Source organism: Buteo buteo, chromosome 18 (assembly GCF_964188355.1).
Source record: "Buteo buteo chromosome 18, bButBut1.hap1.1, whole genome shotgun sequence".
NCBI lineage: Eukaryota > Metazoa > Chordata > Aves > Accipitriformes > Accipitridae > Buteo > Buteo buteo.
In genome coordinates this window covers 6,357,519-6,381,172 of record NC_134188.1, presented here as the reverse complement: position 1 = coordinate 6,381,172, position 23,654 = coordinate 6,357,519, and the positions used below count along the sequence as shown (strand labels likewise).

Sequence of the window (23,654 nt, the reverse complement as noted above, 5' to 3'; positions counted from 1 at the left end):
GTTGGCTTCACGGTTACCAGGATAGGAAATTGGGCCTTGTTGGATCTGCCTGGTTATGACTCAAATAGGAAAGAACAGTTGGGAAAAAACATAGCCTTGGTCAGTCTGTCCGTAGCACATCCCAAAACGCCACGGAAAGCTGGCAGGGAAGGAAGGGGTCAGCCATGGCTTAGAGCAGATGTGCTGAGGTGACAAGCACTTCACAGCACAAGAGGCCAATAGTTTGTGTCAAAGCTTTTTCTCATTTTTATAGGTTGTGGTTTGTTGTTTCTTTTTTTTTTTTTTCCATGGCAGTTTTTTCCCTTAGTCAAGAGGGGTAGGGTTTTTCCTGCTGCACATAGCGACTGTGGATGGCACGGGGAAAGGGAGCATGGAAAGTGGTGCTGATTAATTCCAAGCAAGCTCAAGTGGTGGTTAGGAAAGATGCATTTATTTACTTTTTACAGGCTACAGTGCTAGTTAAGAGCAGGCTCTATTTGGTTGCAACTCAGCAGGACTAGTCCCACGTGTAATACAATAACTGGAAAAGCCTGGTGCGGTGCTGCTGCGTAGCACTGTGCCGTGGCAGCCCAAGGGTGAGCTCAGACTATGGATGAGGATGGGCATGGCGGCTCTCGGGTCCTACCAGTGAACATGCATCTGCTCCATAGGAGAGCCAGGCTTCTCCTTTTCTTTATAATACAAGAGCCTAAAAATCTGAAGCTTAAAAAATCACAGCCACACTTCCAAACCTGCTGCATGGCCCGTAAATGCATTTTTAGCCTTATATGGCTGTAAGAAGCGATGGAAACACTGCTGCAGTCACTTCACCCATCCTGCAGCCCTGGCCAAGTGCTCCCCATGGGGCTCTCCGTGGCCGGTCATGCAGCTTGGTGCGGGATGACGCATGGCTCAGGAAACCCACCCTGAGAGGCTGTACGCCTTTTTTCTTGCTCAATTTCATCCCATTACTCAGTCCTATCTTCCCAGACTGTCCTAAACAATTCCTCTTTTTTCCTGCTGTTTACACCCCCTAAACTTGCAGTTTAAAGTATATGGCGTACTTTTTCGGTGCCTGTTTCTGAATACCTTGCTACCTAAGGCACTGAAGTGTTCGGTACTGTGCCATGTCGGGGATGGTGCGCACAGTAAGCAGTAATGATGGTGGGGAGAAGCCAGTAAAACCCATACAGGCTGGGCTGGCACTGGTTTGCCCATAGCACACGCCAGCACAGCCTCGGTGTCCCCAGGGCAGCCGTACCTCATCCCGCCGGGTGCAGCCAGCGCTGACCCATGGTGCCCAAAACTGAGCCGGGCGGGGGAACGGCACAAAATTCTCACCAGCAACACGACACCCTCACAACACTCGTACGGAGAACCGCTCTGAAATGTCTAACCTACTAGCTGGGCATGGTCAGAGGATAAAGCCTATTCTTCCCCACCAGCACAAGATTTTAGTGTCCCCATACAGCTGTTACCAGCCAGCGCCACGTTCGTTAGGGGAAAGCAGACCTTGGTGCGATTAGAGGCCGTCGCTTAAATGTGCCTGTAATGGCCACAGGAGAGGAAGCTGGGTTTGGGTCCCAGCTCAGCACATTAACCTCAGCACCTCCCTTTCAAAATATCTAATTTGCTGTTCATTTTTCGTCTTACTGGAGCTCTTCTTTCCCCTCCAGATTTTCTGCTTTCCTGTTCTTTTCCTCCCACTGAAGTTGTTACTAAATATTATTCCCCACATGTATTCCCTTGTATTTTTCCAAGCTGAATCTCATTTTATTGTTTCCTGCTCATATTTCTTGCTTCTCTGTAGGTCCCTTTGTATTATTTCTCTGTCCTCAGCGGGGTTTGCAACATTTTCCTGCCCAGGATCACTTGCAAATGGACTGAACAAGTCACTTAAGCCTATGACATCCTTTCTCCCCTTCCCCTTCCGCACCGAATGGAGCCAGTTCAGCAAGACCTTGCCCTCCCTGGGGGCTCACAGTGTCCCCTGTCCTGTAGCAGAGCATTTAATCCCTGTGGCAGTATTTCTGTGCAACCTCAATGGCCAAATAACACCGGTCACTGGTGCTGTAACAGTCATCTTGGTCTCAATATTTGGAAAACCAGGAAGGCAAACATTGCACTAGGCATGGCCAAAAAGTTGCTAGGTGTGTCAGAGGGTGAGTGTCTGCTTACTCCCTGATTTTCATTAAAAGAGGGGAGAGACACCTCTCTGGAGTGTAACATGTATCACAGCTCTCAGACTGCCAAGTGCCTCCAGCATTGTAGTGGCCACTGGCTTTGGCAAAAGAAGGTTCATTTGCTTTTTCCTAATATTTATCAGTTTTGGTGGTTATTTCTGATGAGAGGAAACCACAGGGGTAACAACTCAAACCTTCTGCACTGGGCAAGGCCTGGTGGGTACACGCAGCTCGCCAAGGACAGACATCGTTTCCTTCTCTCGTTTGCATTGTTGACAGTACATCAGGAAACACGAAAGAAAACTCACCTTAAACTGAAAACAGAATCGTGTCTGCCATCACAGGCTCTTTTCACCCACTTACTATGCTTGTAGTAGCAAAAGTAGAATTCAAATATTCAGGAAAGCATAGAAATAACATCCTTTCTCACGCAACATGATAATCCTTCACTTTCAGGTAAGCAATCCCTTATTTACTGTTACCAGTCCTGCAGAAAACCTCCAGGAAAATCAAGGCAAACAATGATACATCAAGCTGAAAAATGTTGTTTAATTCAAAAGATGAGTTGCTTTCCATCAAGCCTTCCTCGTGTTTAATGCTGAAGCAGCTCAGGGCACGGCCCACGCTGGTTTGTCTTTGTAGGTTAACTTGAAAACAAAAAAGCAGGAAGGCACCGCTTCAGATCCTATCAATCCTGTTCAGCTAGGGCAAGCGAACATCGTGTCACACAGCAGTAATAACGCAACAATAAAATAAAATTACTCATCTATCTCCCTTCCACGATACTGAGCAACTTCCTTCAATCAGGTTTGGAAAGTACTCTGAAAGCTGACGGGGACAGGCTGGTGGAGCGTTCAATCCTGCCGGGCAGAGCCGAGGTTTGCTGGAGCTCAATGGCACCGCGGCCACTCGCCCCAGGACAAGTCTGACCCCTTACAGGACACTGCTCCTCCGAGACAAGGATGCCAGCGTGTTGTGCGGTCTCTGCTATGATTTATTACCTGAATAGTAAAGAGTGGCTTATGCAGCTGCTAATTCCCTCAATATTTGCTTTTGAGAGGAAGAATTCCGTTGACTTCGCACATCAGACAGTCTGCGCGTGATTGTAAATGTCTCATTATGGGGGGAAAAGTGATTCTCAGTTTACATCTGTGCAAACCAAAAGCAACTGCTGTAGACCTCCTGTGCAGTCAGAATCAGGCTCTCAGTTTAAAAGCTAAAATGCCACCTTCGCTACGTACGGATAAATACGTACAGTCATTATCCAGGATTTAATCAACGTGTATGAAATAGGTATGCAGCTCAAACTCTGATACTGGGCATGTCCAAATGGACAGACACTAGGACCATGTTACATTTTTTTCCAGACAAAGACCTGTGTTAGCAGGCTTGCAGGCACTTCTTTCCACAACGTGGAGAAAGGAAGGGGGGAGATGGACCAGCACAGCACCCAGCGCATTATACAAACCCAGCCCAACCCACAGACCCCTTCTTCCAGTCTTCTTTCTCCTGACGGACCAGGAGGTGCTCCTGCTGCCTGTACTGGTTCCCAGCAAGTACCACCAGCTCCACAGCAACCGTCGAGACCAACGAACCAGTCTTGTTTTACTGCGACAACTGTGCTGGACACGTGTGATCCGGCTGCAGGTCGCGCCAGCCAAGCCATCAGACACAAGGTGGTCCGAGCGCTGAGGCTCCCAGGCACTCCACCGCAGGGCTGAAGTGCCAAAACGCCTCGAAAGCTTGCAGCTTCAGCACTCAAGGGTCTGCTTCGTCCTGCTTCGTGTGACCCAGCAAGCTCAGCGTCCCCACCGCTCCAACAACACGACACCCTCAGGGGCAGCACCCGATACCATGGGAAATGCAGAAGGGAACCGGGACCACCTCTTCCGCCATCACCCCGCTGTCCACCGGAGCAGTCACGACATGAAGAATGCAAGATGAGCTCCCTCCTATCAAGCCTCGTCACGGCGTGTCCCCCGGAGCAAGGTCTCACCAGCATGGTTCACCGTTCCCCCACGTCGGACGCAGCCCACTCACCATCTGCCCGAGAGCTCCCTCCTCAGCGTGGGCAGCCAAGAACCAGCAGCCGCTTTCGGGGATGTTTCAAGGCTCGTTTCTCTGCAGCCCCGTATTTCTGCCGAGGAGAAAGCAGGAGGAAACTCCTTCCAAGTTTCTGAGGACCTGCTGCACCCCAAAAGTTGGGGGAGCTTGAAGAGGCGCGGGGCTGCGCTGGGAGGCTGGGTACTGCCGCAGCAGCGCTCACAGAAAGGGATTACGTTTCTGAAATCTTCTTACTTAACATTCCTCAACAGGACCTTTCTCAGTTACACTTATTTTTTAAATGCTCCCATTTCAGACTTGAGCATTAACCTACAGGTTTAGGGACTTTGATTCTCCTTTGGTCTGGTATGAGGCACCGAAGACTGCCGGCAACGGGCTTAACAGCTGCTCTGGCAAATAGTTGGCTCTGGGACGTGAGCACTAGACAGTCTCACAGCCCTGCCCGTCAAACTGCTAGAGGGAAAGTCTCTGAGGTGATTAGTCAACTAATATATCTAATAAGGCTTTTAAGCAGCAATCTGTTATATTTAACAATTCTGAGATTCATTTCCTTTTCAGTGCGCTGTACAAGAGACGACAGTGCAGGGAGCAGTCAGCTAAGCATCGAGTTCTCCCACCACCAACCGAATAAAGCTTATTCAAGCTTACCATCAATTTTACTTTGGCATAATTGATTGCCCAGATGTGTGAGAAGCTTTTACATACAGCGAAGTTCCTGCTGCTACACACTTGAGGGCTGGACTGCTGCTACAGAGGCCCAGGGAAGGAGCAGGCGTTTACCGCTGCACAACAGGGATACGCAAGGAGTTCATCGCTGGCTTTTTATTTCTCTGCAAAGGAAAAGCAGGTACTAGGTCTGGCTTCTGGGATAAAAGTGTTTTGAAATGCGCTCAAGCAGTAACTCGTAAAGGGAAGAGGGGAAATTTGGCTTACACCTCCTTTTTGTTTCCTAATTTTAAAAATCCAGAAGTAATTTGTTGTTTTAAAAAAGTCTCTCTGTGCTCTTAAAAGTGGTTCTGTCGGCAATCTATACCGAAAAAAACCATTCATCAAGTTATAGCACCCCAAGGAAGAAAAGTTTTAGCCAGACTATATATATAAATATGCATTTTGTTCCTGATAAAATCTGTTTAATTCCAGTATCTAACAATATTTGGACAAAAAGATCTCTTTGTTAAGGCTCATGCACTTTTACTTTCATAGGGGTCTTGTAATGCATGTTCCCCACCAAAAAATCGAGTAAGGCCAATCTTCTCTGCAAATTTAACTTCAGCCGTGACTGGAGTATCACTAGGATGCTGCTGTTGCCTTGAGCTGGCTGTGCCCTGAGGTCTCACAGCCCAGGCTCGCCCAGCCGAGCTCTCCGGTGTGCCACCCCCAGCTCGCCAGCAGGTCCAGCGCGAGGGACAAGATGGCTCACGGCTCCCTGTGAAAAAATATTTGTTAAACAGAATGAACATATCGGAGCAGAGAGGATCACAGCACACGTCCCCCGGAGCACAGGGATGCAGAGCTACCGGGGACACAAGAGCCTTTGTGTGGTGCTTCGTGCCGTCGGTCTTGCTTGAGGCAAGCGAGCTCGAGGGGTGCTTCTCCGGGCAAGGCAACGCGAGCGAGCTCGGCAGCGTCGGCTGAGCGCCGTCAGCAGAGACTGGACACGATATTCCTGACGAGGCAGAAGCAGGAGAGATCCTGCCCCTGCGCTCAGGAGGGTTTGGAGAAAGGCATCTCTCGTGGTCTTGCATCACCGCGCATCTCGATGCGTCATCAGACCGCTCTCCCCCACAAACGCAAGAGCGTGTGGGCCCAGCGTTAAAAAAGCCTCTTGCAAATTTAGATGCAAGAAAGGAGCAAAGGACATTTTAGGGCTTAATTTTCCCCTGCTGTGTCTACGTGACTTAGCTGGGACAAAAGATTCCCAACGTTTATTTTGGTGAAGCCTCGGTGAGATCAAACGTATTATTTGTAGGAGAATATCTGTCCATCTAGTTTATGTAAAAAGATGGTTTTCCCCTGGAGACATTATTCAAAGATCAGGTACCTGCTGTAAGCTCACCAGTACCAGTCTTATTTTACCATACTAGTCTTGCATTTGGGGCCTGATCTGAGACCCACTAAAGGCACCCAAGCCTTGGGTGTCCTTGGCACTAACAGAAGCAGACCCTTAAAACACACCCAAAAGGTCAGGAACAAATAAAAGTAATCCACTCACCAGCTTTGCAGGCTAAATCTCAAATGCATTTAACATTGAACTCTTGCTGCAAAACTTGTGGGAGGGATAAAACAAACAAGCTTCTGTCCATTGGATTGCTTTAATAAAAGGTTTATTGGAAATATTTTTGTGCAGACATACAACAGTCAACAATGCTGTTCAAAGCTACAAATTTTCTAAGTTTTCCAAACCTTCTAAAAATACAAGTAAATGACCTTCATTTGTATTCAGTCTAGGAGGGAAACAAACTCCACTGTAATGCTATGCTGTATTTAAACTACCAGAGGACATTAATAGGACGTGAAAATGGTAACACTTCTAGAGGAAAAAACCCACACACCACTGCTGCTCTGCTGGGAGCCAATTAAACATCCCCCCACAGCATTACTCCTCTCTGCATATCCAGATTAAAACCTCCCCATCTGAAACAATATTTAAGCAATTCGAGTACAGATATGACAGACAAGCGGGCACATGACTTGGCTCGCTGATGAAAAAGATGCCGTTAAAGTTCCTGTCACTCAAGCCGCTGAATATTTGACCTCCCAGCGCAATGGGCTGCACTTCAGGGGCAGGAGGAGGGACATGGGGAGGTTTTCAAGTCGGGTGACTCTTCCAACACACACATGCACACACAGTCCCAGAGGGCTTGGCTGCCTCATTGCTTTATATTATCTGGAGCCCTTTTTTTTTTTTAAAAAAAAAAAAAAAAGAAGAGTTGAGAAACAACTTTGAGCAACTTTCAGTCTAAGGACTCTCGATAGTAAGAACAGCAAGTGCCTGCATTCCCTTCCTGAATCAAAGTATCAGCCAGAAGGGCAAAGGAGAGCATATTCACTGTCTGTTAAATTCCATGTTTTCTAAGAAACCCTGCAGATGTTTTGAAATTGATTAATTTATGCCAAGACGACATCTGGAACATCTTCGCAGGGAAGCCACCCAGTAAGGTGGTCAGAATTTAAAACAATCACGTCTTTCTGTTAATGTTGGCTTTTTCCCTTGGCTTCATCGCTCCATAATTACAAGGGTGCTGACCTCCTGGCTATGCACAGTGACAGTTTGGCAACATATTAGTCCTCTTCTTCATCGTTAGACTTCTGCGTGAATTCCCAGACCTGGGCTTGCCCACACACAATTTGTCATTTACCCACTTCTATTTCTCTTTCGTAGCTACAGAGATGCTGAGGTAGAATGACCCCTTCGTGGCAGAATTCAGGAGAACTTGTCTCACCTTCTTCATAAATAAAGGAAGGTTTTGGAGAAACGCTAGCACTCAGCTGTTTTACCTTCTGTCCATACCACAAACGAGCAAGCCACAAATCCAAACAAAACAACCCCTCAGCTTCATGCTCTATCACAAAAAGACCCAGGTCCTCGGATTAACGAGCCCCTTCTACCAGCCCAGGAGTTAGGAACCTGGCCAGGAGCAACACCCAAGGAGAAGTCCCGTTAACTCTCCGAGACAGACGTTCCCTGTCAGGACTGAAATAATTTTAGTGCTCAATTCCTGTAGGTCCATGAGGCAAACAGCAGCCAGTAAACAATTTAGCCACCTGTGGTAACCCAGAAAAGAACCTGCTAGAGCCAAGGGACGCCAAGCAGGGGGGCTTCTGGCAAGGACATGTTCCCTTTCTCCAACGTGCCTGAGAAAGCTCAGCTTCAGGAGACAACGGAGCTTCACAAGCTCATAACACAGCTCTCCTCCTCCCTTCCCAGAGCCACAGAAAGGAACCGGAGAAGTAAGCTTCATCACAGCTCTTTAACAGCAGCAGTGGTCTCGGCCAAGCTATTTCGTTTCCCAGCCCCTTCACCCCTCCAGACAGCCCATCCGAGAGCACGTTCCCGGCCACATAAACCTGGCCAGGCTGCAGGTCACCAAGAATCAATCACCTTTGGGATTCACTTATGTGGCTAAGCAGCACAGGGCAGTTTCTGGTTTTCATTTGCAAACAAGGCTCAAAGCCTCTATCAATCTTGCTGCTAGGTATGAAAAGGTATGGAAAGAGTTATTCTCTGCATCCATACAGATTTCTTTTGCTGCCACCTATTGTACTGACCTGTCCTGTGGTCTCCAGACACACAGCTCTGGTCACAAGCGCTGAACGGTAGCGGAGGCTCTCTTGGGTGTCTGGAGGATAACGAAGCTTTCGGGTATGACGATCTGAGCTCTCCCCCTCCTGGAGCTATTGAGTTCTGAGAAGTCAGTGTAAGCAATATCATAAGACTAGTGAAAATAAAATGGGAACAGGGCTGTTAACTGTGTAATCAAACCAAGGAGACTTTCCCCAATGCCACACAGGAGGAGAAAGCTCTAAGAAAATAATCAATGTGTATGATTTCACCGAACAAAGCACTGAGCCTTTCATGTATGGTACAAGAAAAAGGGTAAAAGCATGTTTCACTCTATTCTAACAGGAATTGCTTGCAGTCAACCCACAAGTCTCAGCACCAGGAATAATAAGCTCTAGAAACCATCCATCTGAAAGCTCAGGTCATGTCAAAGGCCCGACCTCATCAGCACTAAGGTCATTTCCAAAGAAGCAGGGGCTGTGCTCCTGGAGTAGCTTGTTTTACCCCTGCTGCTGCTGGGAGAGTCCCACCGGCCACCACCTACGATACAAAGAGAACCGGGCCACTGTGTTAGGGAATGGTTGGAGAGCCGCCCTTCAGAGTGGCATCTGGGACAGAGCTCCTGCAGAGAGGGCTTCTGAGGAACAGTGACGTGGCTGCAAATAAACAACGCGCTAAAGAGAAGTGCCACTGCCCGTTCACTCGCTCGCCAAGTGACACAGTTGCTCACACAGGGCCTGACCAGCGGGATGAGAATGGGCCGTGTACAAGCCCAGTCACCAGATTCATAACCTGCTGAGTCTTCATCTCTTGTATACCTCTCTACACTGTCTGCAGTGACAATTATGAGTTATGGCTAGGGACGATACTTGGATTTGAATTCAAAACTCTCCCCATTCGATAGGCACTTCGGCTGTGCCTCCAACAGCCGCCTGCGGGACAGCCTCAGGGCCGTGCCCAGGGGACCCTGCAGGTAGAAGGTAGAGAAGAGGGTCTGGGTCTGCTTGGTGCTCAGCATCCTCAACAAGGCATGGAGCTGCAGCATACACAGGCTCCGGGAGAGACGAATACCAGGGTCCTGACTGATAGGACAGAAGGAGCCCAACTGTCTAGAGACTGAGGAACACGCATAGTCAGTGCCACGTTTCAGAAGCAAACTGCTACCCAGATGCATCAGGTATATGACAGACATAGCCAAATTCTTCTCCAACTCATCAGGCATTTCATGTCATGACCATTTATTGTTAAGACTCAACAAGACACGAATTGCTCTCCCTGCAAACCGACTGAAGTTTAAGGCATTGATACTGTGTGATGATCTAAAACTAAGGTAAAATATCCTCAGTCCCTTAAAACTAGGGAGAAATCTGACAAATCCAAAGTGCTTCTCGGGGGTGAACACCCGCTCAAGGGCTGCTCTGCTTCAAACTTGAAGTGTGAGGCTTAACAGCAAGAGTACGGTCCTCAGAGTATTTAAAAATGAAATTAAGTCATTATTTATAAAACCAAGGGAGAATGTAAATAGGGCATCACTAGTCTGAACTGATGACTGGAGGCAATGCAAAACAGCAGATTTGGTGAGTTAGCCCAAAAGGGCAAAATAAGCCTGCAGGACAGGGACAGCGTAAGGACTGTGCACCTCCCAAGCTCGTGGGGTTGTCCACGGAGGGCCAAGCTGCAGCCCGTGTGCCCACCAACCATGTTATAGTCACTGCATTTCACTTATTCTGGTCCACCTGAGCTTTCTCCTCTTTATTTATGAGCATTGACTGTCTCCCAGCAAACACACTCCAGTACATGCTGTAAAAATAATGTAATCTTGGTAACAGAAGACTTCCCTGCAGCATCTGCTATTAGCTGCTGGCTGAGGCAGTGGAAGAGACTTCACATTTCTGGCGTGCACTAAGAGGCATGTGGTCTAGTGAAGTGCAGATTAGCGAGGCTTGGCTGTTATCTTAATTTACAGCCCATATAGTTCATGTTAACTCCACATACATTTTTAGATACATTAGCAGCTTAGTTTGACTCCGATACTTTTATTGGTTATTCGCCATTTCTGCTTGACAAGTTATTACTGACTTCCCATGCTAGCTCCCTACAGCAAGACCTGAAGCCCTGTCAAGGAAAAGAAAATGTCACCAGACTTCTCAGCAGTGCTCAGCTCAGGCTCCCGCACGCCAGCTCTAATTTGCTACTAGGCAATCGTTAAAGGAACAGCAGCTTCTATGCAAGCAGCGATGACGGTGTTACAAAAAGAAGCAACCAGATCCAGGTTTAATTCAGGAAAATCGCCACTTCCTTCCGAATATTCAAAACCCCATCACCATTTTGGTCAGTGCAGAATGCTGCCCGAAAACACCCTTTTCTGATCAGCCCTAGGTAGTTAAGTCTGGATGGTCAAGCAGAAATCTCCCATTCCTTCTGCTCCAATACCTTGTCTAGTTGGTAACGCTTTCACATAGCGCTTTCAAAGGTTGCTGTTCCTGCTACGTGCATTTGTGTTAATGAACAAGGAATTCTGTTGATGCAGAGCAGCTGCCGTTCTCCTTTTGCTAACACACCACTGGAATACACCTCATCATTGTTCACCAAGACAAGCAACTCCAACAGTCAGGCTACAGCATATTACAATACATTAATTCCTGTAATGACTCCAAAGAACAAGAAGAATGCCAGGTCTTGACCTGGGTGGGCTCTACAGGATTAACTCAGCTAGAGATTAAGGCCTTACAGTGACGATAAAGTCTGACCTGCTAGCCCCAGTGTCACATACTGTATAGCCCTGTGACAAACCCCATGTGTAATTCCCATTGAGCTGACATCCAACACACGTACCTCAATCTAAGCCACTATTCACTCCAGGGAGGGTTTGTGTTTGTGACACACACTGACCTCAATTTACAGAGAGGTCAAAATGATACAGCCCATAGTCTGCACTAATAAAATAAATCACATTAGATGACAGCTGCTCTTCCCCAGCATCTCTCCTTATGTTCTGTAAAACTTTGTTGCACTAAGTTGAGAACAGAAAAGACTCCAGGATCCCTTCTATTCTCTGCTCGACACATTTACTTGCCCTTCTTCATTATCCAGAGGTTTTTAGAAGATTTTTTTCTGTATCCTCATGAAAAGCCTCCAAATTGTTTACATACCAATGTTTACTGTGTGGCTTAGAGTACAAAGACTAAGCTGATCTCGCTTTGTCTCGGTGGGAAGTTAATTTTCCTTGTGTTGTTACAAAAGGAAGAAACAGTTAGCGGTTTTGAGGACAGGCTTACACCCCACATTTCCTAAATAGATTTTGTTTCTAAATAAAAGAAAGTGTTTAACAGGTTAGATCAGCATTAAGATTTAAAAGCTCCTGGGATCAGGTCTACCCTCCCCTTATTTATTCTCTGCACTAGTATTTGTGCCTTTAAACAAAATTCATCTCCCAGAAAATATATACACCCACACTTGGCCCCTTGACATTCATGCCTATGGCAAAATTATTTGCACGTTTTCCTTATTGCATAATTGTCTCATTAGCACTGCAGAAAGAAGGTGATGACTTTTCCCTCTGTGCCATTAGCCTAATCCAAGAGCAATTCTGCCTGGTGCTGCAGGAGCAAAATTTGCTTTTTAACATGGAAGGGGACACCGAGTCTCCAAGGTGGCACCAGGAATTGAACTATGACACCTGAGCGCTGGCATTTACTCACAACCCTTAAGGAAGATTAAGCCAGTGAGCCAGGCTGGCATTTCCCTTTTCCTTGCTAAACATAAATATTCATATTCAAATTGCTTTCCGATATATTTAAATCAATAAAAAGTTCTGGAAGATGGTCAACAGGGCAAAAAACAACACCAACTTATTAAATGCACAGATGTAGTATACACATTAGCCATAAAACCTGGTTAAAACACAGCAGTATTTACTTTATGCTATTCAGAAACGTGTCTTGGCGACTAAAATTAATAGAACTTGTCTGGAGGACAGCATAAGCTTTCTAAGAGCTCTTTCAGCTTTAACTTATGCCCCAGTTTTTGCCTTTTTTTTTTTCCAAAATTCCAATCTATGCAGCAGCACGCCTGTCCTACTGGCACAGCGAGGCCGTGGAGCCAGCATTCCTTCCAGGGCTCACGGGTCCAAGTGTGTCGGGAAGCCTGTTGATGGATCAAGATCTAGAAGAGTGACTAGTCTGGCTGAACAAACAGCAGGTCTTCTCTTCTCTTCACAATGACCAGCTCTGTGTGTGTACATTGTGTGTCCACGCACGTGTGTAAATCCTTCCTAACTTGCCTTTGCAAATCTATCCTACCTGGTCATGGGAATGCTTCTTTGGGGTTACAGCGTCGGTCTCCTGTGTGCATCCGATCTTCTTTCTTAACATCCGACAAGCTTGTACCTTTTAAGTTCTCAGTGTTTCATTCTATTGTTAAAGTGAGAATGGATCATGGAGGGAAATCCCAGGCTCTATTTGAAATGCACGTCCAAATACATCATGAAGAGTTACCAGGAGGCACCTATTTGAGTTCATCTTTGTGCACAAAGCCATGCACTCAAGACAGCTGCCGTGCACTCAAGACAGCTGCCCTGCCGAGCTCTCTGACTTCGACATCCTGGCTTTGTGAGTAAGCTATTAATTGGGTTTTAGAAAGCTAAGGTAAAGCCCTAATAAATCCTGTAAGAGGGCAAAAGATACTCTAAGTAATTCATTGCTATCTTGTGTTATTCTGTCATAAGAAGGCAAATAAGCATTTTTAGCTACAGACTGTGTTGCAATCAAAAGTTTTATGCCAAATTGTCTGTTAAAATTTCAGCCACATTAGTAAACAGTCAATATTAAGAGGGAGTAAGGTCCGCATGCAGCCGTGTGCACTTGGTCCGTGTGTAACAAAACAGGAAATCTCAGCACCCCGTTCCAATTAAGCTAAGGCTGATTTCTCATGGAACATAAATTTTCTACTTTTCTCCCAGAACAATCTTATGCTGATGTTTTAAATAGTGGTAAAACATTGTTTTTAATTTCACACCTCACATAGCACAGTCAAATGCTTCATAACAACATAAACAAAACTTCAGGCAGAGCTTTGCGACTGAATTCAAACAATGATTTCCCCCCACAATATGTACTCAAGGTTTGCAGGGAGAATACAGAAACTTGTTGGCTAAGGCCACAGAAATGAGTTCTCTGGTGTTTTGGCTGCTGCTGCCTGTTAACAGCGGATGCATTGATCCAAATCCCATTATTCCCACCACCCATCAAGTGAAGAACCATTTATTCTATTTCTGCCCTCCTTTTGGTTGTATCGTAGGATCGAACAACTTGCGACTGAGAAACAACACCGTGTTCTTCTTGGGAAAATGCATACCCATCTGAAAAAGTAAAGGAAGAAAAAAAAAAAGTTGAAGTCCAGCTCAAGGGCACAGCCCATTTTTAGGAACAGTTTTAGGCATCACTAGAATTACATGACAGACTGCAACAAACTTCATTTCTGTATTGCACTTCTGACATTTACAGCTGCGCACCCCACTGCCCACATCGCACAGAAAGGATGTCTGCTGCCAGCTCTGTCCTCCTGCTCCCCTCCCCAGGCCAGGTTAGTGTAAACACTTAACATATCCCTCTGAGTTAGCCTCACTAATAAACTACAGGTTGATTTGGACACCATGCGTACTCCCATAGTGGCAGAGCTTCTTTAAAGACTTAACAGACAGGTAGAGATTTGCATTTTGGCTCAACTTCTCTATAGTCAGTCTGCTTGATACCAGTAGTTTCCCTGGAGGAACATGGAAATGTCTAGAGCACAACTGGATCTGAGTCACATCTTCCTCTTAACTCCATTCAGGATTTTTTTATTTTTTTTTTTACAAGTTTCCAGGTGGCATCTGACCAATCACACCAAGAAATTCTTGACTGTCTTGGCCAGTCACCCGTATCTTGAATAGATCAAACTTAAACGTATTCTGGAGGTCTCTATTTTGCACAAGTTAATCCTGCTAGCTAGCACAATCCTTTGGTCTCCCTAGAAATTACTCAGAAGAAAATAACCATGTGTCTGATTTCTTTTAAAGTATTGTGGACAAGGCAAGTGACATTTCTGACATCATCTGCAAAACACCACGTTACCGGTAAAACAGTCACAAAAGCTAATGGGCCAACATGGTGAAACACCAAACAATATTTAAAGCAGACATGACCCTACATAAAATTCTGAACAGAAAACTACAGCAAAGGACAATAGACTTTGTGACACCAACAAAAGGTGATTTTCAGGTGTAAATGGGTAACCAGAAAGGAGAAGGGCAGATTAGCATAGTTACAAAAATGGAGAAATAGGAAAGTCACAGGCTATACAGAACCAGATAATGCTTTGTAGTAGGAAAGCAGGCAAGAGCTGGCAGACATGAACACTGCCTGGGAGAAACCAAGAATTATACCATGGCTAACTCTCCATGGGCAACTCTCCATCTCTCCTGAGCAGCTCCGGAAGCAGGAGTTTATCAATTCTGAAATCCTGCTCCAGATTGACCCCAGACTGAAAGACACAGCATCACGTAAGGACGGATGTCCCAATTACTACGCACAGACCCAGCAAAAGTCTTTCAGGAGTCCTCCCTTAACAGGTTTAAGGGATATTCCCCCCCTCGATCAGGTACCGAGGTGAGACAGGGCTGCAGCACAACACAGAGGGACCCTGTGACGGAAAGGCACACGGAGCTGAACACCTCCTTAAGGCAGGAGGGACAAGAGGCCCCTAAGCAGCTTGGGTGCTGTAGACTGAACTTGCTCCCCACGGGCCTGAATGCAGCTTGCTTTGAAGCAAGTGACTGATGCTGGTAGCCAGAAGCCCAGAAATGAACCGTATACCCTTGAGTGAGGCTTGTTAAACCTTCACCTTGACAACCAAGTTGGGACCATGTGAGCTGAGCACAGAGATGCTCAAGCACTCCTAGATCTTTTCCTCTGGCTGACGCCTGCACAGGGAGCGTGGTCAGCAACTCCTTTACAGCCGTAAACTGCTGGGAAGACAGTCCCACAGCACTAGGGATGACTGCTGTTCAATTAACGCGGAGGGTCGTCTCCTCTCTCACAGAATGCAGGTAAATGTCACCTCTGAAGCCACAGGGACTTTGCTGTAGATTTGAGCTCTTAAGGCAGAACTCACGCTCCCTTAGCAGGAGAGCACGCTATCACCAGGTTAGCTGACCTAAATCACATGCATGGTAGGAAATCTTTGCCAGTAAATGGAGGGCATTCGAACAGAAATACATCACCCAGAACTAACGCCAGTCACATCTCTCTCTTGGAAGGATTGCAGGACAGTATGAACTTTGATTTGATTATGTGACTGACCATTCCAGCATCCCATTTTGTTTTCCCTAAGCAATTCCATGCCAATATACATACAGCTACAGAGGTACAGGTTGGTTTTTCCTGCCTCTAGCGGAAGGTTCACAGAATACATTCACAAAATGCGAACAGTCTTCTGGAAAAAAGTATGCGCGTGCTGAATAATTGCAAAGGAAATACGATTTACAAAACAAGCTTTCATTTAAAAAAGGGTAGGTTCACACTTAAACAAATACCTCCAGTGGGTTTGTTCCACGCTAAGGGCCAGCATACTGTTAGCTTTTTGGCTAAACTCTCAATGGAAACTCAACTTGGTCAAAGACCACAAGCTTAAGCCCTGAAAGGCTGAAGTCCATACCCCATAGCCTGGTCTCCATCAAGATGGCTTTCCTATATTTACTTATCCAGTAAGATCATTCAGCACAGCAGATCCTTCAATGGCCATAACTACTGCAAATCCAGCACTGACCACACAAGTGTGCGGAGCCCGTCAACCCCAGGTGTCTTCCCAGGACCTGCTTATTTCCAGTGCTAGCACAGGCCTACAAACAGCCAGGCAGCCCAAGCACTCTGCAAAGCCACTGCAAAATGCAATCAAAGAAATACTTTCACCACTCTCACAGCAGTAGAAAACACCTGAACGTGGCAAAAAATTTCAAGCTAAGACAATCAATGGTTTGAATGGTATGGTTTGAATCAATGGTAAGAATACCAGGGATATCCTTACATCCTCATGTTCTTGATCCATCCTGAAATATCAGCAATGAGGGTTTTGTGCGTACGTCGTGGGAAAGGCTGTGACCCCCATACTTGCACACTGCCCTGCTTCATTGAAGCTCAACATTTGGCAGTTTCTTTAAAACGTTCCCTGTTGATCTCTATACAGGAAGATGAGTTCATATTACATTTTTTTATTCACATTACAATTAAAATCGAGCTTCAAGCTGTTCAGGCAGCTGACTGTGCCTTGTGGAGTCAGAACGCTGTGAATGCTCAAGTCCCATCCGCATTCCCCGAGTAGCTCTACATTTCCACTCTTTTCAGACCCCATCCAAAAACAATGAAAGTTTCCATCTACCGGTTACTAGGGAACTTTTCGGAAGTTTGACCTTTTCCCCTAACTCCAGTTTTAAAACCACACCTATGAGCCTGCCCTGGGAACAAGGCCCTCATTGTTCAGCTCTCCTGCAGCAGCCCAAGGAAGGAGCACTTTTCTTTGGGGCTTTATGGGCACAACCCACTCACGGCCGTCGCAGAAGGAAGGACCTTTGTACTCGGAGACTTTCTATTAATGGAGGAAAGGCACACTTTTGAGTATCTGTCAGTGGAGCTCATCTGTTAAGAGGAGATTCACGTTCTCATCAAATCTAAGGTTTCACTCACACCAGATATTATCAGGCAACCTACTGAATTTTAAAAGCATCCTGTTGGGTTTTCTTAAAGCTTTGATATTCTATTAGTAGATCAGAATCTAGTCTCCCATTAGGTTTCTAATTTAGCACACTCTTCTTCTGTTCCCTGCAATGACTATTCTGGTCTGTGCAATGCAATTTCTTTCTCTAAAGAAACCGTTTCCATGTATGTATCTTGAACACAGACAGTAATGCTGTGCAAGCTTAACAGCCCACTCACAGCTTCCAAGACCAGGACCAGAAAGGCTCCAGAGTGCTCTTTTTATTCCAGAAAATCTGCTCATGGAAGGACCACGTACAGTTTTAGACACTTCAGGGATTTATTTCAGAGGCCTCCTACTCCTTGCACTCTCCTCTGATACACTTGAACTGTCCATCCTGGGGTTTGTTTAGCCCAACCAGCAAGAAGGCAGTTCTCACGGGAAGCAGGTCGGAAACCTTACCTTCTGCAGCATTTCACTATTTCATATGGGCAGTGGTATTATGGTTTAGTATAGTCCGAAGTACAAAAAGCATTTTACCATCATGTTGTTTGCCTTCAGAGAAAAATGCCCAGATTCAAATCCACTAAAACTAAATTTTAGGGTTTTGGGGGATGGGAATGGCTTTTAAAAAAAAAAAAATCTTTTAGGAAATGTTGCTGCTTAGATACCAAAGATATCTCTGACATAACAAAAATCAACACTAGGGTATCACTTGGCCAGCCAAATTCTCTCTCAGGCCAAACGTCTGGTTCCACACAGTTTTTAAGGAGATTTGCTATGATGTTGCAGTTCACATCTACCAATTAAACAGTAAATGCTAACTCAGCTTTGACTTCTTTGGCAACCCTCTTCCACTTATCCTGGGAAAGTGAGAGCTGCTTTAAATCTTGAACATTTTGACTAATGCTTACAGAAATCATTCATTTCTCTGCTGATAAACTATGCCTGTGTTTTCTAAAGGACCCAAGAGGAATCCCTGACAAATGGTCCCATCTCTTTTGTCCCAGATACTAACCTACCAGTATTAGCATGTAGAAAACGGAACCAGATGCCACAGCTTCGATTCTAAACTAATTATTCCTATTTCTTTTTCTTAAGTTGATTTTAAAAGATTGCAACTCTACTTGACAGTCAACAAATATGTAGCTTGGAAAAAATACAGAACATATACTATATTTCAAACACATGCCAGATAAGAGGACATGGAGTTTAAAAAGCATCTCAAGTAGCTACCCTGTTGTTTTTCAAATCAAAACGCACCAGCAGAAAAGTGAGAGGAAGAAGGTGTCTGCTAGTGGAGAATAAATGGTGGGATTAGAGCCCTCAGCATGAACACATTATTATTATTTATTATTCGCCAGCCCTATACTGTGAAACGAACCTCAGATGACAGGTGCTTTTTCTCCATTGATTAATAAGGTGCAAACCATACGCTCTGCGTTCAGATTTACTCTATGCAATCACCATATTCTGTCAAAGGAAGAGGGATTTTCTTTGCTAGCATAGGAAATCTGGGCCAAGTGCAGTAATCCTCATTCAGGCAAGGCTCTCTGCGTTTCAGGGGGAGTTCTGCCAGAGCAGTGCTTAACAAGAGCAGGATTCAGCTGTTTTTAAGAGCATGCTGAGACAAATGACAACTGAACACTGGCAGGGGGTATTCTGAATTACAGGAGGGAAACTGCACTAGATGGATGGTATGGGACTTTCCTTAAAGATGGACAGGTCTGAGGGTACCTAAGCAAGTGGGAAGCATCACCCTTCCCTGCTGGTGAGGCTCTGGGGGCACAGGTGATACAGGTCAGTTGTGTAGGAAGAAAGGGGAGGTCAAGAACCCTCTTTTGTAGCTACAGAGCTTGTCTAAAGGAGATGCTACCTTCATAAAGTCACAGCAAAAAAGACAGACATGAACTTTGATGGAGACCTGGAAAAAGTTCACCTGGAGAAAACCTCATTGCCAGCAAACCCTCTGAGAGGGAGAGCTTTTGGGAGTCATTATTGCTCCTTCCCTCAAGCATGAATCCCACAGAACATTAAAGGGAAGGGGCCAAACACACATCTGAGAGGAGCCTGGTGGCACCTCCCGCTCACTCTTAAGAGGCTTTAGAAAGCAGATGGCAACGGGCAATCTCCAATTTCACCAGGAGCTATGCCAAGCCTAGAGGCCAGCGTTGTCTCCACTGCCTACAAGATTCCACTGAGATTGGTTTTATGTTAGCACATGGGCTTGACAACCACATAAAACTCTTCCACTAAAGCCTCATGACAATGCCATCCAACAGGAACTTCACTTTTTTTTTTTTTTTTTTCAAGTTTTCATAAAGCTTTCCAGAAGTTATACTGGTAGGAAGGAACCACACAATCTTTGACAGTACAGTTACTAGATAGATTTCCTTCATGCTTCTGACAGCTCTACATGATTCAGGAACACAAAAACAAAGCCAGTGCAAGAAAAACAGCCATGAAGGTCTTACTTTAAGGGCATACTCTTCCAGATAGACAGGGGCTACTCTCCAAGGCAGTCACTCTGAGCTAGTTTCTTTACTGGGAGGAGGTGTTTAAGAGATTAATCCTGGCTGACACTCCTGTATGGCACTGACACGGCACCGGCTGTGTGGCTCTGCCCCCCACTTTCGATAGACAGCTCTGCAGACTTACCTCAGCCATCTTTTTCCTCCTACCATAGACCACTAGTAGTAGCCTGGAAACTCCCCATGAGATTCTTCTCCTTTCCATGAGATTGGGAACAAAGCTATTTAGGCATTGTTTCCTCTCCAAAACTTTGGAAACAGTTGTTGTCAAAAATAATGTGACTCTCAAACCAGTACTGCATCTTTACAATCTGCGCTAGGAAATTTAATCCCATTTTCCTTCCTTGTTGGGACTAAGGCAATTGATTTGCTTAAGCCTTTGTCAGCTCTAACTAAACAAACCATTTTCCTGCTTTATATGCAAGCGTCAGATTCTGAGATGAAGCCACAAAGCAATTTTTGGAAGAAGTGGCCTTCGCAGGCTGGGAACTTGGAGCCTGGTGGAAACATATGAACAGTTCAAGACTTCAAACAGAGTGCTTGTAGTGTGATTTAAGATATTGGCCCAGCATGTCAAGGCTACTGCCCTATTCATCAACTGTTCGCTTTGAAGATTTCTAGCATTTAGTAAACAGTTCTACAATTTAGGGTTGTGAAAACAGCACATATGTTCCCTGGATTTCACATGGCCTTGTACATATAGCAGCTATGCAACATTGGAAAATAACATCTAACAAGAGATGACAGAATTTTTAAAGAGTCATGGATATGCCACAAAAAGTGTTTTTCAGTCGCAACAGCTTCGCAATCAAAATTTACGTTCATGTGAAAAACAGATGGCTGATTGTAACCTGTCCTGACTCATTTAGCATTTAATGATTTGCATTTATAGGGAAGCTGGTTATGCAAATTAGCATTTATTCTGATATCTCATTTTTCTTTCCCAATAGCTATTCACCTACTAACAACCTGATGATGTGTTCTACCAGACTAAAAGCATATATCAAGTCTGACTAGTCACCACTGGTGTATCTCCCTTCTGCACTGTGGTAAGTCTCTACAGCAGACTACTTTAATAGCAATTTATTTAAGCGTTTTACGGATCTCTTCTGCCAATCATCGCCTTTGGAATCTCCTCAAAAAGCATGTTTGCATACCCAAAGCCACGCTGCCATCAGCATCCCTGGCTCCTTGACACAAAGGCTTAAATCCTGGCAGGAGCACATGGTCCACAGGGCTGCTCTGCGCATCGGTCTTTTCGCAGGAGTAATGAGATTGACCGCTGAAGACCCTACATCCCTTGACAGTGATGGCCCTGCAACGGCTCTGTGAAGGACAAGAACTAGCAGATCCGTCACTGTTCCACCCCTTCTAGTCAAACTCCCCACAGAAAATAAGCATACGTAAGGCATTTGGGTTCTCAAATCCCATGGCCTGAACCCTAACAGTTCTGCTGCAGAAGACGACAGCCAGCACAGAGATTTGACTTCCTTAGGATCCTTTAACCGTCAGGGGCGTCACTTCTCACTGCAACGGCAATATGAAACCCAAATCCTGAGTGCCTGCTCCTTGCCCTGCGTGCAACAGTACTGCACGCTGGGGGGCTATTTTCTTTAGTAAGATGAGCATATTTTGACTACCAGCTTAATCACAGGAGAGGTTGCCTTTTACCACTAGAACAGGTTGACTGGACTCCCTGGTCCCTTGAGACAGCATGGCCCGTCAGTGTATCTGGACTACAGAGCTGTTTGATTATTTTTAATGCTATGGAAGCCTTTCTAACACTGACAAAAAAATGTCAGGTCCAGCAGATCAAGGCGTGTCACATGTTCCTCTAGGAAGATGAATAAATGGATGACCTCTACACCAACAAAAAAAATGCAATTTATTCCAAATAGCAGCAGTAGCAAGATGTGATGGTGCATCTCTTCTCCCGGCAGAGGACAAAGAGGGAGAGGAGGGAGAGGTAGCTCTGCACGCCATGGCCTTCCTCATCAGAAACAAACAGAATCCCTAAGTGGCGTCCCTGAAATATCGCTGTATTCTCAGCTAACCACAGCTAATACGACTTTCCATAAAGCAACCATTTCTATTTAAGTTAGGCTCTATCACAACATTTATTTTATCCTGCAGAGTTTTTTGATTTTACAGTATTCTTGAGACTATCAGGATTTTACATTTAGAGAACCTGCATATTGGGATTTTGTCATTTGGGCCTGTTGATTGGATCCTAGGGAATTATCCACATTTGAGATCCACTTGCCTAGGGCCGAATAACACTAATTCCACTTCCAAATGTACGTGTCTTGCTTGGCAGCTCAGCCTCTGCGCTAGATTATCTCTACCTACAATTTAATTAAAAAATAATCACCCTTCGCTTCACTCATCTGGGACTGACTGCTGTGAAACACACATGCATACATGATCCGCTACTTACGTGATACGCTTTGCTGGACAGAATGAGCACGGAAAAGGCTCGGAGGAGTTTTCCTACCGAGCCTTTTTAACAAATGATCACGTTCGTTCACGCTGAGGGAGGGAAAAAAAAAAAAAATACCAGTGAGTAACCAGATAATTTCAAGGTAAGAGTCAACTGTATTTAAAGTACTTGGCAGCTTTGACTTTGTCAGTATTTAAGATGGTTGTAGCATGAAAAATAATTTTCTCTTTCTTTAAACTGCACATTATCAAAGGAACTCTAATAATGGGAACTCCTCCTTTCTAAGGCCATTTTGTTCAAGTTTCCATTTAGTTAATCTATCCCTGATATTACCATCATTGTGATTTCTGAATGCCCAATGCCTATAAATTATTACAAGCGATATCAGAAGTCTGACATCAAGTGATATGTAACATTAAAAAGGAGATTTTTCTTTAGTATTATGTACATTAATCAGGGTACCCACAAACTGCCTTAGAGAGAAGGAGCAAAGCATTGTGGCTTAGCACACGGTAAAACGCTTCTATCACACCTGCAAAACGGCCTGAAGCAACCAAAGGTGGGACTCATTGTTAATTCTGTCTTCTAAAGAACACTCTCATTTTCACCTCCCACACTGGAAAGAAAACTTTCTATCCAGTTTTTGGTTAAAAAGCCCTTTGATTTACACAGTTCCTGTCAAAGGCCTGAAAATTTATTACTGAATGTATAGAAAGTGAAAATACAAACTTAAGAGGAAAAATACAGTATGCTTACAATAGGTTTAAAATCATTAGAGACACTCTCCACTCTGATTTTTATTAAAAACACAACTCATTTCATCAACAACTTTATGCCCAGAATTAACAAATGATGGCTAAAGTCCTGACCTTTCAAAGCACTTAATTACGTATACAAGTCCCACTAAGTTCAAAGGGGTTTTAAAATAACGTAGGTGTCCAAATCTCATTGCACTGGAGCCTCAAATGACTATTACGTATCAGATTATTTTGAAAAAGGTACTACACTTTATTTTAGTTCAAAGTTCCTCCGCGATTCGGTTGGTTTTTCCCATCTCACCCTTGTTCAACACTGAGATGGAGCCAGTGCATAGAAGGGATCTGTTTGCTAGTGCAGCTCCTTGCAGTATCTTTATCCCATTTGCACCACATTTACACTGTGTTTCCATTTTCACAGTCTGCCTGTTTTTTCACATCTTTATTCACAAGCAGTAATTCCACTGGTTATGCTGCAAATGTGGGTACACATCTAAATGCCAATGCTGATATCTTTCTTGGATTAGATTACAAATTCACATACATTTGGTATATGGAATGGAAATCCCAGCAAGCACAGCTGCTGCTGTCAACAAGCTTACAACAGCTTTAAACAACTCCCTTTCATTGAAGCAGTTTGCTAACTTCAAACAAGAAAGTAACCAAAGAAACTCTGAGATGCCTATAATA

At 44.9% G+C, this 23,654-nt stretch overlaps 1 protein-coding gene across 1 annotated transcript in view; it reads right to left on the bottom strand.

Moving 5' to 3' along the window:
• Positions 1–13,468: 13,468 nt before the first annotated feature.
• Positions 13,469–23,654, bottom strand: part of ATP8A2 (ATPase phospholipid transporting 8A2) — a 306,672-nt gene continuing 296,486 nt past the window's right edge. Inside the window, exons 36-37 of the mRNA XM_075050583.1 lie at positions 22,207–22,298; positions 13,469–13,867 (exon numbers count right to left, since the gene is read on the bottom strand). Of these exons, the coding sequence (XP_074906684.1) occupies positions 13,770–13,867; positions 22,207–22,298 (190 nt within the window). The 3' untranslated portion in view covers positions 13,469–13,769. The remainder of the gene's footprint in view (positions 13,868–22,206; positions 22,299–23,654) is intronic.